We start from the raw sequence: 20,503 nt of genomic DNA, 5'->3' as shown, positions 1-20,503 counted from the left end.
GGAGGATATTGTGTGGATATTATTGGCACCTTGAGGTGTGATATTGCACCGTCTTACTCTCACTGGTACGCATGGTGGTAGACTGGTGTGGTTGAAACTGAGCTCACGTTATCAGTCACATAGTACAGTATGGCACGGTGACATATGGAAATTGGTCAGAAATTTTGGCACCTTGGATGTTTATTTATGTGATGCCATTCATTTACCTGCACAAGACTGATGCTGAGATAATTGAAGGAAGAAAGATGTTCAGATTTTTATAATGCTGTGCCACAATTGCAGGTTGATAGATTTTGAAACTGAAAATTTCTACAGCACTGTTTCAAGTAGACCATTTCCACATTTTATGGCTGTTGAAAGTAAAAAATAAATAAATGAATAAATAAAGGACAACCGTAGTCTAAGAATGTGATCTGGCGGTTAATAACAGAACAAAAAATCCCTTTTCTATATACAAGGAATATTCCAAAGATAGGATACACACTGTGTTTTGAGTGAAACTAGACCTCATTGACTCTTATGGACATTATTACTGGTCAGATTGCCTTTATATGGAACCTTGAATTATAATAAAACTTTCAGATAGAGCAGATGGGAGGCATACCATGCATTAAGGACTATTTACCCATGAAAGATTACGACATTTGGATTATAAGGTCAGCTTGGAAGGATTAACGAATACGGAGTGTGTACATATAGAGGTGGAAATTCAGAGATTGAAAGAAATAACAGAGATTGAAATGGATAATGGATTGTGAAGTTTGAGATGAGCTAATTCATTTTTAAATGCAGTTACATTTTCTTTTTACTGAAAGATTTGTAGTCTTTTGCTAGGAAGTCACCTGAATACCAGGAATTATAAACTGAAAGGGGAATATTAGTCATCTTGTGGGAATTTTATTGTATAGCAGTTAGATCATTGTTATTGCTTGCACAGGTATGGTTACATTCAACAAGGAATTTGTACTTCTTCCAGCTATTTTGCTCAAAGATTCCCTTACTGTGTGATTTGTCAATTAATCAGAGCAGAATGAAGCACTACATTTGAAAGAAGACATGTTTAAATATACTCAAGTTTTTACGAAAGATCAACTCTGCTACCCATTCAAGAGAAAAGACTACAAAATTTGTGTACACTAACTAGATGTTGAGACTGTTTACCTGAATACACATGTCATCCCATCAGCGTCAAATCTCTCCACCCCGAAGCTGAGGAGGTGGTTGTAAGAATTGCATTCAAAGATTGATGACAGACAAGCTCTTCGGGAACTGGGCCAACATTGTTTTGAGATTTCTTTTACCAGTTCTGTCACACCTGAAGCATTATTAGAGGGCGCAGAACCGGAGCTCTGCCTTGCAGCCCTGGAGAGTTATAACCACAGGATACCTTACTGTGGGTGTTTGGATTAGTTATCCATTCCAAGGGCCCCTGAGTAAATAACATGTAAAGGAGAACGTGGATAGTGCTTTATGGGATTCTGACAGTGAAATTTTGTATTGATAATATGTGGTAAATGTCCTCACTGTTTGACTCCGTTTCAAACCTGTGGATGAAACTGAAAATTGGTAGAAAAATCATGACTTAATATTTATCCATGCTGGTGCTATACATTTAGCCCACCTTTGAAAAGACTGTGACTTCAGGTTATGGATAGTTAGTGAAATTACTCTTTGGATTGTGTGCTCGCTCTTGTTCTACCATTGAATAGAAAGATGATAGACAGAGACTTGTTAATCAAGGTGTTTCAGGATGATAATGAGAAAGACTGTCAAAAAAACAAACAAACTGACAGATAAATAAATAGCTAAAGCACACTAACTCCTAGTCTGGAATCACATGTCCTCCACCCAGACTTGTGCACAGTGACATTTTAACATTCTTGGTTGTCAATGGAGTTTTAATATACTTTTTTTTTCATCTCAGCAGAACAATAATTCTCACTGACTTATATCATTGATGTGGAAAGTTTGAAACTTCTGGTTTTTGACAGCTGAGAAGTAATTTGCATGGTTTCTTGGTTGGTGTAACAGCAGGGGAAGTGGCATAAGATTGGACCTGGGACAAAGTTAACTGTGTTGATAGGGCATTTTATAGACTTTCATGGCAGGTCTAGGTATATTTCTCAAGTAGAAAAGAAGAAAATGGAGGAATGTAATCCCAGGAAGGACTGAAATTCACTGTGGAACAATGGTTTGATGCGTTGGCTGCAAAAGGAGTCTAATATATGACTTGGCATTTATTATCTTCAGTTTTGTTTCATCTCAAGAATTAAGTCTGTTGAAATTGTGTCTGTTTATCCAAATGAATGCACATATTTACCAGGCACATTCCCCTTCAGCTTGAGGGGAAGAGCAATATTTAAGAGGCCTTATCAAACTTTAGGACTAGATAAGGAGAAAAAGGTGTTATTTTATGACGTCTAGATTCCTGCATCCAAAAAATTTAGTGGGTTTATTTTCATGGAAGGATCTGCAATTTTTTTTTTGCATGTTTCATTGATGCTATCCAATTAATGCCAAAGCGTATATTTTTGTAAAATACTGTTCTGTCTTTCACAAAGCAGGCATTTGAGAGAAAATACTTGGGAGGACGTGGAAAGTAGTTCGTTTTTTTGCTTGAAGATATAGCTGGAATATGTTTTGCATGTGTTTGAACAAGCTGATTTGAAGGTTTAGGTATATCAGTGTAAATGAAGACTTCCGTTAAGATACATGGTGTAAACATTCTGAAGATAACAGAAGCAGAGCAGACATTTTCTTGTTGAGAAATAAGCTGACAGTTGGAGATTGGAATGCTCATTGGGATGTTCATGTGTGATGCAGATATCACTAAATTTATGGATCATTTATAATTCTGTGAATGTTATGCCATTCAGATCATGGATCAGGCATGAAATAGAGAAATTATCTCAAAATTCTGGAACAGCCTTATATCATATATGGATATGAAAAATTGATCACCATATTGGAAAAAATGGGATCCGTTTTATCAGACATTTACTGGAGTAGCAAATGGACGGCATAAAAAATCACTGGTTTCACAGTATCTGATTTCATCCATGGTGAATATCTTGGTATGTCTTCCTGGCATAGCATATATTTCACACCTGAAAAATAGGAGTTTTTACAGCTGAACAGAACCTACAGAGAGAGACAGACAATATCATAACCTGCCATTGAGCTCCCTAATATTCCTTGTTTATGTAGTCTATCAGATGAGCAACATAAACAGGCAATAATCCTAAATTAGAAATCACTTCCACCACCTGATGAGGGACGCATGAAATTGTATATTTTGATCTCTTCATTATCATCTTATAGAAGTGCCACTGGTCTGGTAATTTGCCGTAACTTGTGCCTACTCGAGTACTCTCATTACTTGTGTATAAGGGACAGCCAGAAACAGTTCAAACATTCTGAGGATGAAGCCACTAGTGGCAGTCTAAATACTTATAGTGTATATTTTGATAATATTTTGTAAAAATTTCCCACTGTGCTGCGGTGTGCCAATATGAATAACCTAAGGTATCAGGGGTTCTTTCACTCCACCCTCTCTCTCAATGGTGGCAGTTCTTGTGCCAAGTTGTGGACAGGGAAGTGCGGGAACGCACGCGTGTTTGCCATGGTTTCCTGCGAGGATCTGACAGACATAGGTTGGTATTTGTATAATGTTGATTTATTTCTATAAACTTGATGATATTTCATATTTCTGTACATCTGCCTTGTATATTTTTAGTCTAATATTATGATATCGAAATCACCACCTCAAAGGAAAATCTTCACTGTCACTAAATGCATTACTTAATTCAGTTTGTTCTGCAAATTTATCTTTATTTGACTACTAAAATAATGATTGGTTTACCAGTAAGTGAATTAAAAGAATTAAGGGAAAAGATAATGCAGCAAGTGTAGTACACTATAAACTAATATATCCATCTTGATTTTATATCAGATGATAAATAGTTGTCTGCAAATTTGACTGTGGTTTGGATTTGAATGTATAGTTGTTTTGTCCTGTCTGTTCAGTGTAGATCTCCATATCATTTTAATGTTTTATGTATTATACCCAATGCCAGGGTGGTGTTAGAGTAGCCAGTTTGGAGTCCCCTATGTCACATGTTCTTTTCTCCTGATTTCTAAGACTGAAGAGTTGAAAAAAAGAATGACTGGAATTTATGTCATGGAGGAGTAACACCAACTCAAATATTTGTTCTTTGTTTTGCTCTTGAGGGCCTATGTCTACAGGAAAGTCAAAAGTTTTAGTTGTCTTTATATTACATTGTTATCAGTGTCATGCATGGGGAGAGGGGAGGGGGTATATCTGTAATAACTATCAGCTTTAGATGCTGTGTGTGGAATGGGTTTTTCTTATCATGCAGTATACATTGTGGAAGGTGTGTGCATTTTTCATTTTTTTAGATCACTCACTATCATGTCACTGTTTTCATTTGTTTGACAGTATTTAAAATTATTTCCAACATTTGTTTTATTTCTAAGTAGCTGTGTGTGTGTGTGTGTACATGTGCATGCATATATCTCGTTCTCAAGTTCTTAATTACATACACTGAGATAATATAGAGATATTTTTTTTCAAAAAATCATTTATCATCTCTGAACTCTATATTTTAAGGTCTTAGAAGAAGGTCTTAGTAGGAGGGAAGGAAAGGGGTCTGCATGTTAGATTCCAATCATCTCCTGAACATCTGTAATTGTGATGTCCAAATTAGTTCCTCTCATAAAGTCATCTAAATATTTGCACTGCTGGCAAACCTAGTGCTCCAGCCAAATAAATAACTGTGGTTTATTTTCCTCTCCATCCTCCAACCATGAAGCCGCAGGCTTGGTTCTCTTTAATTGGGCAGCTTTCAACTTTTATGGGTTATAGGTACTAACAGTCCGTGGTTTTTACCACCATTTTGACCATTGATGACATTTAGACCTGTGGCAAGAAGAGCAGACAAGCCTAAAAAAGATTGGTTGTGAGTTTGGTGATTTTTTTGCTGGATTATTTTTGGAAGAGGATTTTTAGGTGAACTGTTGTAAGATATTTTCATTGTGTGTAGTTAATTTTAACATCAAAGGAAAATAATATGAGATATAAACATAATAGGAAAAGTTCTGGTGATGGGGTAATTTCATGTAATTTTTGGCAATTTCAAAAGAAAACCTTTTATAAACATTGATAAGAGAAATGTTTGCCTGAATTATAAGATTAAGACATGGTTCTTCATAGATTACATAGTTCGCAGCAGTTCAGAATTGAACTTCAAATCTATCTTGAAGAGCAGATAGTGTCTGGAATTTTTGTTTGTTAATTACTAAATAAAACTTAACTTATTGTTAAGTGCTTCATAAAGTTAAAGCACTAAAATACTGCCGTAAATGTAACTGTAGGTATGAAAGAATTAGCACCATTAAGAACTACTACAAGATGGCAACTTGCCAAACAGCAGTGTATACTGGACTACACAACAGTTTTAGGTGTAATGCCAAAGGGTACTTGACCAAGAATGTTGTTTTAGAAGGTTGTCCGTTTTTTACATGCATGTATTCAGAAATATTTTGCCACTAGGCAGGTATTTTTAAGACAGAGATACAGGTACTTTAATAAAGATGACCTATAGTATTTGTGCAGGTGAAGGAAAAATGTGTAACACAGTTGCTCATGTGTTTTGCAGTGTGTAGCCAGTTAATGATAAGGCTAAGCATTTAATGTTCACGGATTAAGAAAGATTTTTCTGTGTTGCCATTAGATTTTAGTATTTTAGTGTTCAAAATAAACTGATCTTTTATAAAAGTGTATGATGAAGAGAAAAAGTGGACTCCTGATTACCTATGCATTATCATAAACAATAAGCTGTATTTTTCAACATGAGAATATTAAGTCTTTTAAGGTAAAAGAACAAAAGGAATTATTTTGTCCATTGGATATATTATATATCCCAAATAGTGCAATATGTCATTGCTGGATAAAGTAAACACAAACAGTATAGAGCAACATGATGAGTAGGACCGAAGATTAATGATTTTCTCAAGATAGTAATAGGATAAATGTATTATAGCATTCCACTGTGCCATTATAACCCAGCGGTTACTACTCGGGAATGTGGATGGTTGAAGGATATGTATTATTATAGGAAGTCATTGTTACCACAGGCATTTGTTTGCATGTTGAAACAAAAGACAACAAGTGACAGACACAATATTCTTCTTTTATGTTTTAGGAAGTAAGGCAGTGAAAGCATGTTTTTTTTTATGGAGAGAGAGAGAGAGTTGTGAGAGAGACTGTAGGGAAAAAGGTTGTACTTAAGGAAAGAAATTTTACGTGTGAATTTGTTTTTCAGATTTAAATGACTACAGTTGGTTGAGGAAGATGTTAGATTTACTAATGAACATTTAATCAATAAATAACGTTTTAATTCTATTTTTACAGCCTCGTCTGGCAGCGACAAATACGGCAGCAACTTGCAGATGACTTACAATCCTTCCTTCAAGCCATTCAGCAGAGATCCCAGTTCTGAGAGTGTCGTCTCCCTGATGAGCGTTGCCAGCACAACCAACAGTGTCAGCCCACCCTCCACCGCCAACAGGCCTCATTCTATCACCAGTGAGTAGAACTGGGACTTGGGGACTCCTTCAGGGGGTGGGGGTTGGTTAGCATTGTAATGGGGGTGGTAAAAACGATTGGGGGGGGGGGGAGGGAGGAGAGAATGAGGGGAAGAGGGCAGCAGAAAGTGTAAGAGACTGGGTAAGGAGAAAGAGTATGTGGAATACCTAATTTTACAACATTTTTCCCTTATGCATGTTATAACCATACTTAATATGGGGTAAATGATTTTGGCATTTAAAATGCACATTGCATGGCTTTTCTCTTCCTCTAGCTTGGTCAGACAAAATATTCAAAGTATATTACACCATAATGAATTTTGGCCATTGCATGTGGTTAATGCAGCAGTTGAGGTACCTGGTAAAATAATGAAGCAGGATTAGGCTCATAGTCCTTGTGTTATAATGGGATGGTTGGTTTGTAGATGTCAGTCTGGAGTTGAGAGAAGTACTAATATATTTTTCCCCATTTTTCCTTCTTCTTTCATCAGAGGAGGGTGTTTATGAAGGTATGTGTGTATTGCTGATATAAAACATAAATGTTTGGCTTGCTTTCACTTTGGGTGTTATATTTGTGTTGTGTCTTTTTTTTTTTTTTTTTTTTTTTTTTTTTTTTTTTTTTTTTTTTGTCAACTTATTCGCTGAATATATATTTTACTTTTTTATTTGTTTTTGCTTTTGCTTAAAATAAAAGACAATATACAATGTTTGACTGAATTTCAAAATCACGCTCTTTTTTGTTAACATCAGTGAGCCAAAAGTCAGTGATTATTATTTTTTAGTTGCACTTTGGATTTATAAAGTTGTTTTTTGCATACATGTTTTTTTACAGTTGCTATTTTAAGTTATGTATGTGTGATGTTTGTTAGGTTTGTTACACCACATTACTTACAGTGTTCATTTTTTAAATATATTTAGAATAAAATAACAGGTGCTTGCAATTGTAAGATATTATTCTAGTAATATATGAAAAAAACAGCACCTGAAATGTTGATGGTAACAGCTAATTATAAAAATTGTTTATAAATGTAAAAATGCTGCATTTTGTATTACCTTAGCTCAAGTATTCAAGAATTTGATGCACTCATGAAAGTGATTTGATGCACTCATGATTTTAGAACAGTATATGTGTTTTTCATCAGTAAGCATATATATATATATATATATATATATATATATATATATGATTTTCATTGCCACTTCAGCCACACAGCAAGGCCCTGTGGAGGAATTACAACTATTTGGCAAGCGCAAGTCGTCAATACGGAGGTCTGCCAGGGCAAGTTTTGGCCGTGGGTATGATGGGAAAGGTGAGTTTCACTGGTCGTCATGGAGACAGGTGTTGTCATGGTGATAGGATGAGAAATGTTGTCTGCAGACATTCTCAAGGGAAAATTGACATTTTAGCTTTGAATGTTTTGTTTGAAACTTTGATGACACTTCTCTGGTAACTGGGCATATTTTTATGTGCTATGTAAAGTGGCTGTATAGTTCTGGTGTACAGAAGCAGTTTCTGTAATGTGTCCTTCCAAGCTTTTAGATTATTTTCTGATTATCATGAAAGGTCTGAAGGTATCATTGGTGCTTTGATTGTTCTAGTTTCATCTCTCATTTGCTTGAACTGTTTACTGTCCATCTTTGGAAGATGTTGTTTGCAACTTATGAATGCCAATGGACAGATGCAAGATGCATTGGATGATTTTACCTCAAAGACTGTGTGACAGATATCCTGTTACTCATCATTTAGTTGATAAGTAACTTAAATTTATGGTAGAAAATACTTCTCTTAGTTACATAGGGTCCTCACAGAATAAATCAGAGCAGTTAAGCAAAGGTGCTGCCTGTAAGATAATGTAAAACAACAGTGATAAGCTGAAAAAAGAATACCTCTTGTCAGTGAACCCTAAAAGATTGCACATTTCTCTAGTGACTATTTTACAAAAAAGATATTAGGTCAAGAGTTTAGTTCTGTATGTATATGTGTATATGGTTCACCACCCAATAGAAGTGTCACTGTATTTTGTTATTGAGACATGCAGGAAAAGAAAGACGCCCATTGTATACTAAAAAGAATTAAGTGAGCAATGACATGCAAAGAAACGCTAGGTTTTACTGATAGGGCTCTGTGTTTATGTTGTCTTTGAGTGAAAAAAACTTATAGAGATATTGAAATACAGAATTGCCTGTTTAAAGGATTTTTTAAAACTCAAATGAATAAAAAGGTATATTTTGATTATTTTGAAATTCAAAGCATCTCACTTTGTCCATGCTTGCTAGTCAGTCAAATGCAAACTATCTGATACAAAATCAAGTCATTTTTCAAAGATTTCTATTCACCTTTTTACGTATGACTGACAGAACTTTATTTAAGGAAGTGTAATTGGTCAATTTTATTCAGTAAAAAGAGTAATTACCATAGTGAGGCACAGATATCAGAAATGCATCCAAGCACTTTATCTTGACTTTCATTTTCTTCTCTCTTTACACTCTGAAAACACTTTTCAATGTCACAATCACCCAAGGTAGCTCACCTTCTGTTCACTGTTAGTTGTGCACCTTTTTCTAGGGCGCCCCTTTCAACGCCACATCCAGCGCCTTCTTCTACAGAGCAGGGGCTCCAGAGAGCAACTTAACAGGCCAGGTTAGGGGCACTATTGCCAGAAAAGATCTGAAAGGGGAAGGTGTTGTCTCACAGTCCAATGTTCCATTTTATAAGCCTTATTTAAAGATACCGAGTAGTCTGAACTTGATAATAGTTCAGGTTGTAACCGATAAACCCAAGTGAAAACATCCAAATGAGAATTGTTTTAAGGTGTTTCACCTTAAGGACTTGGCCACACTTTCTCAAAGGCCTGGATGGGCAGCTAAGTTTTTTTTAAAGATGGGTGGATTGAGGGGACAATTCCTTGACTCTTCCCCTTTCTAGGTCACAGTTCCCTGCTTGTGATCTTTTCTGGTGTAGGCCTCCATGTTGTATGATAATATCCAACAACTTTCAGGATTTTTACCTTTTTAATGCATGCTGAATATTGATAGGTTTTCTTTTGCAGTGACTGCATGCCGGTTTTGATGTGAAGCCCTAGGTTTTATACTTTGCTTGAATGTTTATTATTATTATTATTATTATTTTATGACCCATGCTTTTTCAAAGCTTCTATTGCAGAGTTAAAAGCTGTTTGTTCTTGAATTATAATATAAACCAACACATGTATAGGTGAAAAGTGATATACTTGAAATGTAAGAGAAGTGATTCCCTCTTTATTTTTGGTTAAACAGTTGGAGATATATTGATATAATTGTGTCAGTTGATATCTCTGTCTATTCATTCCTGTATAATTTTAAGCAACGTGTTGAACAAAATATTTTTTCCTCAAATTCCCCAATGAGCTTTGATGATATTTTATACATCACATATTTTTCTGTTACTTGAAGTTTATTTATCTGACTACAGAAGCATCATTCTACATGCATGATAAGGTGCATTGTGAATTATTTTTTCATATTATTATTCTTCTTAAACATCTTATGCAGCACCTGTGAGTGTTTATTTTGTTTTTATGCACTTGGCCTTAGACACTGCTTAGCATTTTGGACAACCATGTTTGCATATATTTTGGCAGATTATATTTCCAGTATCATTTTATATCAGATAGTAGCACGCTGTTGATTCAGAAATATTTCATGTAGAATGTATAAACTGTAAAGAATCATATGATTTGTTATACTTAATGCATAGAGCTTTGCCACTGTTGGGGATATTTTTCTCTTGCAATCTTCCAAACCTGAAATTTTATTGCACATTGAACTTGAGTTATTTGGTGCACATTGTGAATGTTTTGCATTGAAGAAAAATTACGTGAACTATTTTACAGCAAGTTAACATTTATTGCATAATTAGATATTCATTATAATGTAATAGCTGTATTTCCCTTTTTTCAGTGAGATTTGCCCCCGTAAAACCACCACAGATCCAGTTGACTCCCATCAACTTTGAAGTCCCACACCAAGAAAAAGTTCCACTGTTTGTAGGCCGAGAATGGCTGTACAAAGAAGTAGAAAAGGTGAGACAAGGGGTTCCACTGTATATTATATCTTCATTATTTAGGTGATATAAATTTGAGTGTAATGTGTAATGAGTTGTTTTAATTATCTTTTACATGGTACTCTACTGTAATTAATAAGTGTCCTCATTGCATCTTCCATGATGACATTGAAAGCCCAGGATTCCTTGGGCGTTCTCATTCCCTGTCCAAAACCTTATTTCTCACAGAATTTGAACACATTTAGTGATAACATTTCAAAACCATGATTCCCTCAATATACTTAAAAATTATGATTTGACTGAAATCTATATGAAATAATGAGTTTGTGTGACACAGAAGTAACTTAAGTGCATAATGTAATGTCATCACCTCAAAGAACGGGAAATTTGGAATGAGTAAGGTGTTTTAGAATTGTAAATAATAACCCTGTTTTTCTACCCCCAGGAGCTGTATGGAGAGGCCAGCCACCGTGGTATAGTAGTTACAGGGGGCGTGGGGTGTGGAAAGACCTCCATAGTAGAACAGCTGGTGGACCAGAGCTGCTTTGGAGAAGGAAAATGTGGCTTCCTAGAAAACAAAGGTAAAATTTAGATCTAATAGAATAACTGAATGGCTAGATCTAAGTAAGTAAGAGAAAAAAAGTGGCATTTTTATACATCTGGCTTCACACATTATCAATTTGCTATTATTCCTAATATCAGGGGACCTTTTTTTCCAAAAATTCACATATATTTTATCCTTTCCTGTTAATTTCTAGATTTGTGCCAAGTGACAGGAGCCTCCAAGAGCCGTCAGTTAGGTGGGAGCGGCAACAGTAGTTTAAGTGGCAGTGTAAATAACAGTCCCAGTGGGACTCTAAGCTCTAACGGACTCAGTAGCTCACAGAGCAGCTATCTCGCTGCTTCAACGCTGAGCCTCAGTTTCACTTATGACGCCCTAAGGACAATAGCCTCGGATGTGGTCGCATTCCATTTCTGTCAGGCAGACAATAACATAACGTGTATGGTGCCAGAGTATGTGCATAGCACAGCAGCGTATTTGTCGCAAGCGCCTCAGCTCTCTGCTTACAGGGATCTACTCATCCAGGAGCCGCACTTACAGAACATACTGAGCATGAGGGAGTGTATTCAGGACCCTGCAAGATCTTTTGTCAAGGGAGTACTGGAACCTCTGCACAAACTGCACCAAGACGGGAAGATCACAGTGGAAAATTGTATCATTCTTATAGACTCGCTCAACGAGGCAGAGTTCCACAAGCCAGACTATGGGGACACCATAGCCTCTTTTCTGACCAAGCACATCAACAAGTTTCCATCTTGGCTGAAAGTCATCTGCACAGTGCGGACTTCGCTGCAGGACTTGACCAAGATGATGCCCTTACACAAAATCAGTTTGGATAAGATTGCATCCAATGAGCATATCAATAGGGATTTACAGGATTACATAAACTACCGCATTAATACGACACTGGATGTCAAAAACAATGTTGCACTCAATGGCAAGCTTGAAAGCACTACCCAAATGAAGTTCAGTTCACATCTAAGTGCTTTGAGTCGAGGCTGCTTCTTGTACTGTAAGTTAACGCTGGATCTTATTGAACAGGGCAGAATAGTTCTCAAGAGCTCAAATTATAAGATCCTACCACAGAACATGGCAGAAGTGTTCCTGCTTCATTTCAATCTCAAATTCCCAAGTTTACGCTCATTTGAAAAGGTCTGCCCAATCTTGAACGTCTGTCTGGCCTCTTTGTATCCCCTCACAACAAAGGAAATATATGAGACTGTTAATTCAGCATACGTCCAGCGCTATGTTCCGTGGGATGATTTTCAGCAGCGCATGGAAGTTGTGTCAAACTTTTTGTTAAAACGACGGGACAGTTCATTCATGTTCTTCCACCCTGCCTTCAGGGAGTGGCTGATTCGCCGGGAAGAGGCAGAAAGTACCAAATATCTCTGTGACTTGAGGTGAGTCCAAGATTTATGAGTTATATTCATGATAATTTTATACATAAAACAGTATGCATAATTTTAAGAATGTATAGTAATCATTGCATGTCTATTAGACCCAAAATTCTATAGTTTTGTAATAAATATGTTTTTATTTTTAAAAATAATAACTCATGTGATTATCCATTTATTAAAACTACACAGGAATAATGAGTATGACTATAGGTGAGGTCAAGTGGAGACAAAATTTATTTACTGGAGTAATTTGTTGGTTTGCATGTCATCGTTCTTATGCATTCTTATGCAAGTCGAATGCGGGACTGAACCTTGTTTACAAGAATGATATAGAAGAAGACAGATGTTTTTGGATCTGATGTTTTGGGAATGTTACTAGTACTTGTTTCTCCACCCTCCTTTCAATAAATCTTATGTTTCACTAACAGCACTAATTTGTAGCCTGTAGAAGCACAGTTTTTCATGTGGTAAGGTGTTTCGGAACGTGATATGCATGATGCATTTAAGTGCACTTGTGTTCTTCATGGAATGATAATATTTTGCACTGATGTTATGTGTATGTTACCCAGTCTCTTCACTTTGAATATTGTAACACAAACCATGGCACCATTATATAGCTTGGCTCGTTTTGCTTCCTGTAGTTTTTAGATAATCTTTAAACAGTAAAAGAAACAGTATAAAGCTGATATGGTTTATAAAAACCAAAGTCATAAGTTTATAAGACTTTGAAAGAGCAATGGAAAGTTGTTAGGATGAGCCAAGGTTATCAACTAACTGGAAAGTTTACTTTGTTTTTATATACTTAGTCACTTAAACTATGAATGTTGTCATTACTGTCATGTATGTATTTATTTGTTGTAGTCACATTTAACAGGAATGGCTTTCATGAATGTTCATATTTTTAAGTGTTTTGCTATGTATTTAATCTAGTCAGTTGTGTCGTGCATTTTGAAACAAATTGGCTAACTCAAAAACATAAATTGATATCTATATTTTCATTAATCTGTTTATTTGTCTGTCCATCTGTATTCATAATTATGTGTACGCATGCATGCCTGAGCGCATGCCTGCAGACCTAAGATACATCCACATTTCAAACAAAATCACACAAGCAGATTTATACACTAAGCACATGAAACGTACATTTTCATGACTAAATATACATCTACCTTTCCCCTTTCAGGCAAGGTCATGCCCTCTTGGCGTTCCGCCTGTCTCGTGTCAATGCCCCCCTGGGAGCTGAGAAAACGGTAGAACTTGGCCACCACATTCTCAAGGCTCACATCTACAAAACCATTAGCAAGCAGCTGGGATACTCCTCCCGGGACATGCAGGCCTACTGGATGTGCCAGAGTTCGGAGAATCTCAGCGCCGCTTTGTCCAACCAACGGAATGTGTTCTCGCCAAATGTAAAGGTACGGCTTGGATAACTGGAAGATCTTTTATGCATTATTTCAGCAATAGAATATATTTAGTGCTCCAGGAAGTAGGGTGTCAAACTCTTTGGTTTCATTGATTTTTCAAGGACATTATGATTTTGTCAATGCAAAAGTAGTTATTTTTATAATTTATTATACATTTACACAAAAAATAATAAAAGGCAATACATTTTTACAAGTTTTGCTCCTTTGCTTTTATTCTGCTTTTATAAGGATTTCATCTGGATTTATCTGGATATTTGGGTGTTGTATTTAAGCCCCAGGACCCCTCCCCCCTCCTATATAGAGCTGCACTCCCTCGGCACTTGCATTTTCAGAATTTATTTTTAAATGTCCACTTTTATCATTGCCTTTAGGTCAGTCGCCTGATCCTGCTGTCTGGAGCATCTCCCAATGCCAAAACGGAATTCTTCAGCAATGCACCCATCCTGTGCGTGGCTGCCAGAGAGGGGTTCGTAGACATGGTCTCTCTTCTACTAGAGTTTCATGCCAAGGTTGATGTCCCAGGCGATGATGGGATGACCCCCCTGTGTCATGCAGCTGCCAAGGGTCACTCAGAGGTCATACGCATGCTTTTTGCGAAACGAGCCAAAGTGAGTGTGAATAGGTTTATGGTGAGAATGATACATGTTACAGATGCCCAATAGTAAATTTTGTGGGATATCAAGTTTCTTAGAATGATACTGAATTTTTGACAATTTGATAAAAAAAACCCAGCATTTTGTCTTTTAAATGGCAAAATAGATTAACTGAGTATTAAGAATCATGTTTTTCATCAAATGTTTTTTAAACTTACTGGGATTGATTGCATTGAAAAAGGTATGATCTCTGGAAAATAATGCACATTGCCTGTCAGTAAAGTTGTAATTTGCCTCTGTCCCCAGGTCACTCATACGGACAATGCAGGCCAGTGTCCACTTGTCCACGCTGCTATAAATTGCCAGCTGGATGCAGTCAGCATGCTGCTGCAATGTGATTGGACAAAAGAAGGTCAGGTGACCCTGACTGAGGCCCTACTGCAGTCACTGGTGGCAGCAACCTCCAAAGGGCATCGGAGTGTAAGTTCTGATGTTCTTATCGCTCAGTCATTTTCTGAATTGTGGTATATGATAACTTTCAAAATACAAAATATTTTTGAGAAGTTTTTGATAGTGAATCTGTGCATGGGAGCTAATAAGGCAATATGTGGCCCTGCTTGGCGCCATTTGCTTCAAAATTTGTTTACAATTCCTTTATTGTAATCCATTTTAATTGATATTTAATTAATTCTTAAGTTAAGCCTATGCAAAGGAGACAAATTTAACATAAGCTATGTCTTTAGTAATGAAGTAATTCTCACTCTCATAAAACTAAAGGTAAATGTTTTTGTACGAGGTGTAAAATTTCACATATTTCTGTTGTATTTGGAGATGCAGTTTTAATTTTAAAAAAATCATCACTGCTGTCAATAGAAAAGGATATCATTTTCCATTTTAGCTGGTAGAGTTCCTCTTGGACATGCATGAGCTGGGACACGATGGTCTGAATATTAACAATCCTGACACCCTCCAAGGAGAAACCCCACTGACGTCTGCTTGTCTGAATGGAAACAGGGAAATCATTGGCTTATTGCTCAGGAGAGGGGCAGACCCCAAATCTGTCAATGCCAAAGGTAATTGAATAAAAAACATATAGCAAAAATATTTTATTGGTCTTTAAGATATACAAAAGGTTTACTTTTGTGTAATTGTGATATGACCCCTTGTGATGTCTCCCCTGTTTATATGCAGTTTCAGATAACTGTGATATTCTTAAGTTGACAAAAATGGAAGCTCCTCCCTTCCCTACTCCTGTTTTGTTGGAACATTAGAATGTCATCAGTTACAAGAATGAGGTGTGCTACGTAGTTTATACTACCACCACAATCTCGCCCTAGGATCAAAGAAGAAAATTGTGAAATCTTCCTAATTTGCTGTCTTTCTCTTCTCTGTCCAGGCCTGCCTCCCCTGCTGTGTGCTGTCAAAGCTGGTTGCTGGGAGACAGTGGATATGCTGCTGGCAGCTGGGGTTTCCATAGAGACCAGTGATCGCCATGGACGCACTGGACTAATGATAGCAGCCAGTGAGGGTCATTTGGGCATCCTAGAGATGTTGCTGTCAAAGGGGATGAAAAGTGAGTAGCAAGTTAGGTAGAATCATGAAAGTGAAGTGATTTTAAACTATTTATAGTTGTACTATCGTGTTCTGTGCATGGTTGGTTTTCTGTATGTATCTTTATGTGTATCAATCAGATAGATTATGATATATTAATGTTCTGTGTATTTTAGGAGCTGCTCTTGCACAAGTGGACAATGAAGGCCTAACTGCCCTATGCTGGGGTTGTCTCAAAGGTCATCTTCACATCGCCCAGTCTCTTCTTGAACATGGCGCTGCTCTGGAACACACAGACAACTCTGGGCGCACCCCTCTACATCTAGCTGCTTTCTTCGGCGATGCCCAGGTGGTGCAGTTTCTCATGGAGCAAGGGGCCCAGATTGAGCATATTGATAACAATGGCATGAGGCCATTGGACAGGGCTATTGGGTGCAGGAATACTGGGGTGGTGATATGCTTCTTGAAGAAAGGAGCAAAATTGGGTGAGGTTGCGTTTTTTTGTCACACCTGACACAATGAGCAGTCAGATTGCGTTGCTGTCTGTCTTGTACTTTTCTATTGAAAACACCTTCCTCTGAAAGTTGTCTAGTTTGATAATCCACTTAAAAAGAAAACAGTAGGCATTTTATGATTTATTAGTGTAATTCTGTAGTGTAATTGTCTATCTGTTTTAAATGTTATTTATTCATGTTCTAGGTCCTGCCACGTGGGCCATGGCACAAGGCAAGCCAGACATTATGATACTGCTGCTGAATAAACTAATGGAGGATGGCAATATTCTCTACAAGGTACTTGTGCAGCAATGAAAAGTGATGAGATTTTTTTCCTCTGCTCTCCCTATAACATCCCTTATTATGTTATATGACAATGGCTAATCTCTTTAGCTTTTGAATTGAATTTTTTTTTAATCATAAAACATCTGGTTTGGCCCATAAAGAATATCTGAAAACACTGCACTATCAGATTTTTTTTTTTTATTGGATATCTATTTACTTTAAGAAAAATATGCCACTAATTACTTGTCCTCAAATATATTTTGTTGATATTTACCCCACACAAACATTAAATAAGACATTGACTTTATTTGTTCATGTTCTTTTGTAGAAGAACCGCCTGAAGGACGCAGCCCACAGGTATCAGTATGCTCTGAAGAAGTTCCCAATGGAAGGGTTTGGTGAAGATGTCCGCACATTTAAGGATCTCAAACTGAACCTCTTGCTCAGTCTCTCAAGGTGCAAGAGGAAAATGGGGGTAAGTTGAACCACCCAGGAAAAGGAGGGGGCAGGGGCAGGGTACATATAACTGCCATACCATAGAATAATACCGTTTCTTTCTTGGAATACTGTTTGATGCGGTGTATTTTGGAAAATTATAACGTTGAAAACTGAATAGTATTACAAGCAATTACCCCTAGTCTGTATTGTCCATTGGCTATTCATGCACTCGATCGCTTCCACATGTACACCTACCCTAGGGATTGTCTCACATAACCAGCTGGTCAGCTTACTCACATGTAACAGGCAGAAACGATACAAGAGACCATTTTTGTAAAAGATGTAGCATATGAACAGAATTTATATTTTTATTACTGAGTACTATAGGGTACTTCCCAGTATGTTATGTTTTTGGGAGCTGTTAATTTTTTTTCAGAGGAATTGAGTAAATGTGTATTTTGCCTGTTTGACGATGATTTAATTTTGACTATTGGCTAAAATTCTTAATTTTAATTTGGTTTGATTTAAACTTAAATGAATAGCATATGGCATGTTTCTTGTGATAAAATGGATATGATTGTTATGTGTGTTTTAATTGATATTAAAATACAGCTATTTATGTTAAGGTAGGATGTTGCTCATTCTTCCAGGATTTCAGTTCAGCAGTGGAATTAGCCAGCAAGGCTGTGGACATGAAACCAAAATCATTTGAAGCTTTCTATGCAAGGGCACGTGCCAAGAGAGATGACAGGTGAGACAGAATTCATGTGCTTGCATGGCACTATTGCCCCTTCAAAGCCATTTGTGTATTTAACCCACAAGTATGTAGATCAGCAGAATAAAAAGATTTGGAAGAAATCAAAATGGTGCATAGACATGGTTCTACCAATGGTAAACACATGCTAATGAAAATGTCAATACAAGTATAGTAACTCAAGAGAAAAAATGTCTTGTAATACATCCAGATAAAGATATCATGTCAAGTAGTGTAACCCAGTGAGGAAAGATGTCACATTGATCTGGATCAAACACTGCAGCATCTGTTTTTCCTTCTGTTAACTCCTCAATGTGAAATCTTCTCTTTCAATCACAGGCACTATGCAGCGGCCCTTCAGGACCTCCTGGAAGCACTGAGGTTGGCCCCAAACAATCGGGAACTGCGACGTCTGCTTGTACGAGTTAAGGAGGAATGCAAGCAGCAGGCCAAGCTGGAGCGTGCAAGCTCTGGGGTGTCACTGGACCATATTGGGCGTGACGATTTTAGCAGTGCAGGTGCTGTCATCGAGAGGCCAAAAGAAGAGACTGCCTTATGACGCCAGGGGTTGGCCCTTTTAGAGGAAACATTCTAGAACCTTTTCACAAGAGCCATTGTTTTGACTAGTTTTTTACTGCTTTTTTATTTAATTATTTATTATTATTATTATTTTTTTTTTTTGGGGTAACTTTGCAGTCATAAGTGTGGTCCGATATATACATGTAGGGGATTGTTATCTTTCAGATTTGAATTAGAGTTTGCTCCTTGGCAAAATTGAAGAAAAAAAGTACTTTGATACTGTTGACCATCAAATCTCCCTATCATGGGCGAGGAGCTCAAAAATCTTTGTGGTTTTTTTTTTTCTGTGAAAAATACACAGAATTGAGTAGCCAAGAGCTCTGTTTTAATCATCATGTCTTCCCACAGTTTATAAAAGTGTGCTGGCATTACCATGACCAAAATTACCAAGAGCAAGATAGGGCTAATCATAAGGGCTTCTCTATTTGATTTATATGTATTTATATCCAAAACTACATTATGTACTTGTAGCAGTTTATAAATCATGTTGCAGAACCTTTATTTAAGGCATAAAATTCAGGAGATTGGTGTCTGCATACAGTGTATATTGTGTCCTTTGTACAAGAGTTCAGTAAAGTTGTTTTGAAGCATGTGTGCTGTTGCTTCCAGCACTGATCATACAATCAGCAAAAGATCAGACTGTGGATTTTTTGAATCACTGTGGTTTCAAAAATATTGGGGTGCAGTTAAATATTGAGATCATTGTGCATTTAAATGTACTGGTACCATATAAAGAAATTAAACAGCTGTCTGTAAATGGGATTTGTTGAATTTATCTGTAATATTGCAGTTTGCTTGTAGAACTTTGAAAGTGTGCAGAAAAAAATTGTGTTGATATCGTTTTGTGGAATGTATTATACGTGAAGTGGTCTACTTATTGAGTTGAAAGGCACTGCCACAGATTATGTGTGAAATGTTCATGCACGACTTCTCCAGTTAAATATTGCTTAGAAAATATATCACAAACTCCGGGAGATATGAAATACATGTAAATGTGTAAAACCATTATGATTCAGTTGATATGGATTTTGTGCTTTGTAAATGTTTTTTCTCTGATTAAATTCTATTTATTCCCTGAAGTTTGTGCAGAAAGCAAAGGATCTAAATTACTGTTCAAGCATGCAAGATATGTTTATCATAGAGGCCAGATCATTAAATAACCTGTATAAATTATAAATTATGTGTTTCATATCATTACAACTATAGGTATGTATCAAGGTGCTCCCCTTTGTGAAGAAGTTTTCACAAAGTACAGTGCATTTTTAGGCTCCATGCAGTTCCTCCATATTTTACATGTAGTAAATTAAGTTGCCAGCACTGTTGAGGATATGAAATATCATGAACTTCATTGTAATATAGCCATCTGTTTCTCACCTGGCCTGTGTTTATATACCTGGAAGATTTGTGTGTTGTCCTGTTTCTGTATTGTATATTATTATACTGTGTTCCGTAGCTTTTATCATGAGCCTTGCTTTCCGTGCACATTCTGTTTAGGCCTAAAACACACTGGGTTAGCTGTACTGATATATAAATGCCCATGGAGTGTGTACAGTATTTAAACACTGTTTTATATCAAATGAAGAATACAGAATACCAGATATTATGCAAAGCACGTTTGTTGTTGTTTCTTTGCTCTTGTACCTGTATGATTATATCAGTATTTTTGTTTCCAAGCAGAAGGTAACAAAAACTCGTTGAATTTCACTACCAAAGCTGTTTGATTTTTTTTTTCATGAAAGGCATCAGCAGCATATACATGTAGCTTGCTTTAATCA

General features: G+C 36.7%; 1 protein-coding gene across 15 annotated transcripts in view; it reads left to right on the top strand.

Moving 5' to 3' along the window:
• LOC106179754 (protein TANC2) overlaps window positions 1–20,340 on the top strand; it is a 103,183-nt gene extending 82,843 nt beyond the window's left edge. For 10 of the 15 annotated variants that reach the window (XM_087018455.1, XM_087018450.1, XM_087018453.1 and 7 more), the window contains 18 exons: window positions 6,434–6,607; window positions 7,098–7,115; window positions 7,812–7,916; window positions 9,173–9,247; window positions 10,546–10,667; window positions 11,094–11,229; window positions 11,407–12,613; window positions 12,800–12,820; window positions 13,794–14,025; window positions 14,406–14,642; window positions 14,934–15,107; window positions 15,526–15,700; window positions 16,024–16,200; window positions 16,355–16,663; window positions 16,878–16,969; window positions 17,286–17,432; window positions 18,046–18,146; window positions 18,489–20,340. In XM_087018455.1, the coding sequence (XP_086874581.1) occupies window positions 6,434–6,607; window positions 7,098–7,115; window positions 7,812–7,916; window positions 9,173–9,247; window positions 10,546–10,667; window positions 11,094–11,229; window positions 11,407–12,613; window positions 12,800–12,820; window positions 13,794–14,025; window positions 14,406–14,642; window positions 14,934–15,107; window positions 15,526–15,700; window positions 16,024–16,200; window positions 16,355–16,663; window positions 16,878–16,969; window positions 17,286–17,432; window positions 18,046–18,146; window positions 18,489–18,708 (3,722 nt within the window). In that variant the 3' untranslated portion in view covers window positions 18,709–20,340. Of the gene's footprint in view, window positions 1–1,856; window positions 3,654–6,433; window positions 6,608–7,097; window positions 7,116–7,811; window positions 7,917–9,172; window positions 9,248–10,545; window positions 10,668–11,093; window positions 11,230–11,406; window positions 12,614–12,799; window positions 12,821–13,793; window positions 14,026–14,405; window positions 14,643–14,933; window positions 15,108–15,525; window positions 15,701–16,023; window positions 16,201–16,354; window positions 16,664–16,877; window positions 16,970–17,285; window positions 17,433–18,045; window positions 18,147–18,488 lie in introns of those variants that run through there. The other 5 variants (XM_087018461.1, XM_087018447.1, XM_087018449.1 and 2 more) reach the window with 5 other exon arrangements.
• Window positions 20,341–20,503: the final 163 nt, after the last annotated feature.

The sequence above is a fragment of the Lingula anatina genome, chromosome 7 (assembly GCF_051362555.1).
Source record: "Lingula anatina isolate TDL-2025a chromosome 7, LinAna3.0, whole genome shotgun sequence".
NCBI classification, from domain to species: Eukaryota; Metazoa; Brachiopoda; class Lingulata; order Lingulida; family Lingulidae; genus Lingula; species Lingula anatina.
The sequence above is the reverse complement of the archived record's forward strand: the minus strand, read 5'-3'. Positions and strand labels throughout refer to the sequence as shown.